Source organism: Adiantum capillus-veneris, chromosome 30 (genome assembly GCF_014529385.1).
Source record: "Adiantum capillus-veneris isolate H3 chromosome 30, ASM1452938v2, whole genome shotgun sequence".
NCBI lineage: Eukaryota > Viridiplantae > Streptophyta > Polypodiopsida > Polypodiales > Pteridaceae > Adiantum > Adiantum capillus-veneris.
This window is the reverse complement of record NC_140960.1, coordinates 1,265,213-1,269,997: the sequence shown is the minus strand read 5'-3', so window position 1 is coordinate 1,269,997 and position 4,785 is coordinate 1,265,213. Positions and strand designations below refer to the sequence as shown.

At 44.5% G+C, this 4,785-nt stretch overlaps 1 protein-coding gene across 2 annotated transcripts; it reads right to left on the bottom strand.

The window, feature by feature from the left end:
• Positions 1-424: 424 nt before the first annotated feature.
• LOC147417426 (uncharacterized) lies at positions 425-4,579 on the bottom strand. 2 transcript variants are annotated; one of them, XM_086506598.1, is made up of 2 exons: positions 4,382-4,579; positions 425-4,186 (listed from the first exon to the last, which is right to left on the bottom strand). In XM_086506598.1, exon 2 carries the CDS (start codon positions 3,203-3,205, stop codon positions 968-970), a length of 2,238 nt encoding a protein of 745 aa, XP_086362724.1. In that variant the 5' UTR covers positions 3,206-4,186; positions 4,382-4,579; the 3' UTR covers positions 425-967. The 2 variants fall into 2 exon arrangements, with proteins under 2 accessions (XP_086362724.1, XP_086362723.1); XM_086506597.1 differs by having other exon boundaries at positions 425-3,210.
• Positions 4,580-4,785: the final 206 nt, after the last annotated feature.

Sequence of the window (4,785 nt, the reverse complement as noted above, 5' to 3'; positions counted from 1 at the left end):
CTATGGTGCCAAGCTACAATGACAAAACACTGAGGCCACCTTCATTACAAAACTGAGGTGCAAGCTAATGAACTCATGAGGTGCAACTTCATTACAAAACTGAGGTGCAACTGCATTTCGACAATGCATAATGAACTCTAAACGTTTCGCACATGACAGCTATTGCTCTCTGCTCGGGAACAGAGCTATATCATGTGCCAACAATCAGCTCGTCTGGACAAATGTCATAGTGAGAATGGTGCTCCTTAACCAACCAATTAAAAAGGAAAAAGTTACCAACAAACAAATGCATCATAAAGGCCTGGAAACCTTTCAAGTTTACACAAGCACATAAGCCTCCACCTGAGCAGGCATCTTTTACTCCAATGATGCATGTTGTATCCGACACAATTATCAAATCAAAATGACTCTTAAGCTGAGCATGTCCTCATTAAAATCTGTAAAAGGAACGGACAGATTGCCAATAACATTAGCCATGAATATATACATCAAGTACAGTACCCAAAGTAAATGACATTCTGCTTCAAATTGTTTCCTGGCTGCACACCTCTTCTCACTAAACACTCGTCCTATCTACCACATGCACAAACCATGAAGCACCCACATAGGAATTGGCACAAGGCACAGAAACCCGTACCAACATCACCAACTCTGTAAGCTGCTCATAGGGCCAGCTCCCATATTAGCATCCTCCACATTTGCTACCTGGGGCTGTTTAGATCTGTATTAAGAAAATCTAATTACCTGCACTGTAGTTGGTTAGCAGCTGAGAGTAAAAAGTCCAAAATGACATAAGCAAGAATTACATTACAACATAACCTGTCTGGTATCCGCATGTTCATGTGCCTGCACTGCATGAGCCATTACTGGCAGGTTACACTGCACCTTTTCAAAGCTAGAAACCTTGCTAAAGCACTCAAGCAACCATCGACTGCATGATGACGATAGCCTATGAAGCATGCAGCCACTAATTGAACCTCCTGAAACCCCCCCTTCTAAAGTTTCTTCCTCCACTTTGATTGCGAATGAAACCTCTGTTCTCGACATTCGCAAATCCAGTATCCTTGTAGCCATAGGGTGCATTGCCCCGAGGATTACCATCTTGCCATTGTGTCCCTCCCATTGCTCTACCAGAATTGTGGCTGTTCCAATCTCTGTCCCTCTCCTGATTACGGAACTCCTCCTTTGGCAAGGGTGACATGCTTCTCAACCCTTGACTGTGATACCATTCATCTGTGCCAGCATTTGAAAACCTGCGTTTCATGTTTGTGCCCCTCACTGTCATGTCATAAGCATTTGCACTATCCGGGTATCCCCTCTTGCGATCACGAGGGACCTCATTGCCATTCCATTCATTTTCATCCCCGTTGCGAAAAGAACCTCTATCAAACACGGCCTCTTCATCATCAGAGCCAAACTCCTCTTGGCCCCAAGGTGCAGCAGCAATTTTTTGTCTACCATTGGAGTTTCTCCTCCCTTCTTTTGGCAGTAATCTGATCTCATGTCCACATACAATAAAAACCTTTCGGACAGACAATAAAGCATGTACAAACTCAGCACTTGGCAAGCATCCCACAAGATCAAAGTCTTCATCCCGGTCAAGATAACCCAAAATCAGCATGCCAACGTCAAGCAAACCAGTCTGTGCAAGAGTCCTCTCAAACAGTTCATTCAGAGCTCCTCGGAGAAGTTTGTAATTGAACCCTTTAGGTATACCCTCAATAACAATAAGTGACTCAGGATCGGCTGATGTAGCTCCTGGCCCATTCCAAATTGCAATAGGAGGTAGTGATGCACCAATGGACATCACACAATCAGCTTTCTTTGCAGGCTCATCGCCATACTTCCTGGGCAATTGGACCAGAGCCCCAGAATGATCTCCTCCACTATTCCTCAGTCGTGGACCTCCGGAAAACTGCCTTTTATCGGCACTAGTGTGAAAAGCCCCTTTCTGCTGCCTGTCAAACCGTGAGTCTGGCTGGCCAGTGAGTCTTCTCTGATTGACTGCCTGACGATACCTAGCTCCAGGGCGAACATACTCTGGCAGCCTCAAAATAATGTAAGTGACAAGGCTGTTTTTGCAGACAAAGAGCTGAGTACTCTCAACATACTCATCCATTATAGCATCTGCTACAATCTCTGAATTGAACTGGAAAAAGGCATAATCCTTTCCTGGCTGGATAGATATATACTCAAGATAAGCACCCCGATTTGTCTTCCTTGAAATGAGAGGTAGAATTTCATCAAACACTTTCCTGACACAGTCAATCTTGAAATATTCATCACGCGCAGAAATACCAATAAACAGGGATCTTTGTGGACAAACCTCCACTTTGTGTCTTGACATCATTGGAGGGGAATTGATATCACGGCAGATAAAAACTTCCTCCCCAATCTCCTTTAGCAATTGATCATTCTTGGTGCATTTATATATGAGTGCATCAGCAACAAACTCAGAAGCCAGTTCAACATAAGCATCAGCAGAGTCAGGGAGAAGGTAAGCAGCCACAACAGGCTTCAAATCGGACTGCCCATCGGAGCCCCACAAAATTTTGGTAAAGACCTCTTCCAGATAGTCTGTTTGCCAACAAGTCTGAGGTATATTGCCAACAAAGATAACTCTAGCTGGTTTCAATGGAATATACTCATACAGAGGCTTGACAGAGGTAAATGTCCCATTACAGCCTTCAATATTGAAATGGCATCCATTAAATCCCCATTCAAACACATCAAGCTGATTGGCAGCCAAAACAATTTGAGCAACTTTGTCTGCTGCCAATTCCAGAAACGCAAAGTCCTTCACCAGTCTAACCATCTGTACCTGACTCAATTCAAAAGGCGCAAAATCAAATCTTTCAAGGAAAGTCTCCATTAGACTCTGCAAAATCTCCCCAATGTCCTCAATGCCATCAGGTATGCAGCCAATAAAGACAGAGCGCTCTTTAACCACTACAGGGCGCTGGCTTACTTCCCCAAGCGCAGGGTCTGCAACCTCGGAATCAGCAGACCACTTCCAATTCAGCTTAATGGCATCAACGTAAGGTAAAACACCGTTAACAGGACTCCTTTCTGCATAGTCCTGATCTTCATCACTAAAGTCATTATGAGCAAATGCCCTCGCACTGGCAGTATTATTTGACGGTGAAGAAGCTTGAAAGTCCCTGTTTCTCATTGCCTGTTCAACCCTCCTATGTGAATGCCGCATAATTCCTGATTGCCCAACATTAAGGGCTGCATTAGTGATAGAATCAACACGATGACAAAATAATTTATGCCAAACATTTCAAAGAGGATTCTACTGTGCTGCAAGACACAGATGAGAAGCTCAGGCACAGCAGTTAGTAATATAACTGATGTCCCATCAGAAGAGCCTTAGAAAGAGACTTCCACAAGACTAACGGAATTATCATAACCCATACGCAAAGAAAAAAAAAGTTCAACTTTCCTCTTGGATGCTTCCGAAAAGGACAGGCACGATAAAGGAGCTATCTACACACAGATTCAACAGTTTCAACACACATTTGCTTTCAGGAAGCTTTCCTTCAATATCTGTGTGACATCCTCGGAGGCCGTCCGCCAAACAACTACCAAAAAAGAGCTCAAAACGCAAACATTCTAGAGAAAAATAACCACCGCAACCATCTACTAAGAGAGCTTATCATAACTAAAATGTCCATCAGCTTCGCATGCTACTCTGCTTCCATGTGTAAACTACAGCTGAAACCTGTGTCTTGTTATACGATTCGATGCAGAACCAACTAACTACTCAAATATGGCTTTGTGCTTGAGCATTCTACCAAACAGAAATCTCCCTTGCAAGTTGGCTGTCACATGCTGAACCAATTTCTTCCAAGCTTTGCTTGGCATCACCTGTCATCTGGCTCCATGTGCCTCAGGATGCAATTGCAATAAAAATCCCATCTGCCTTTGTCGCACAGGCTAGGGCTTGCGAGCATGATTCTATAACTGTGTACAATGCTTTTTTTCACTGCATTTTTTTTCTCCACCAATCACAGGGTTCTTGCCCAACTTGCATGGCTCAAAATAGCTGGAACATTCTGCACTTCATAACAACATTGCCAAAAGCATTGAGCCGAACAACTTCAATTTCAAGATGGCCATTTAGCGCAACGCTGGCATGGACGAAGGGGTCTCATCTCTGTAAGCAAAATTCTCTTCCCGCTATCTGCATTAGAAAAATTTGCAGGCAAAGACAGTTTTCACATGCCATGAGATCCAGCAGTAGAGAGTCTCGCCCCTGCCCAAACTGCTCAATGGCAAATGTGGGCGCCAGCACTAGACCTTGAAAGAGCGGTCTATCGGTGCTATTGAGCTGAAATCTGCGACAAGTAGAAAGAATAAGATGCGAGAGGGAGCTTACCTCGACCGTAAGCACGCCTTCGCCAACAGCTCGGCTCAGCTTCTCTGAGGCACTTTTCCGATGCTCGACGAGTAACACTCTGACTCAACAAGCTTAGTTCATAGGTGCAGCAGCCTCCATGGCATGCAAAAACCCTACAAAAACCAGTCTACAGGCGTTTCCGAATATGAACCCAATTTTACCAAATTTTAGTAGGTCCTGAGAAGGGGCCAAATGGCCTTTGGTAGTACGGGCCACTCTTTTGGGGGGGGGGGGGGGGGGGAGAGAGAGAGAGAGAGAGAGATGTGACAAAAGTATGATGAGAAGATGGCCCCTTATAGAGTCTTTTGATGAAATCCTAATGACAACTTCGCACCCATGGGATTCTCCAAACTCCCCAAGAAGAGAGAGAGCTTAGGAGGCCT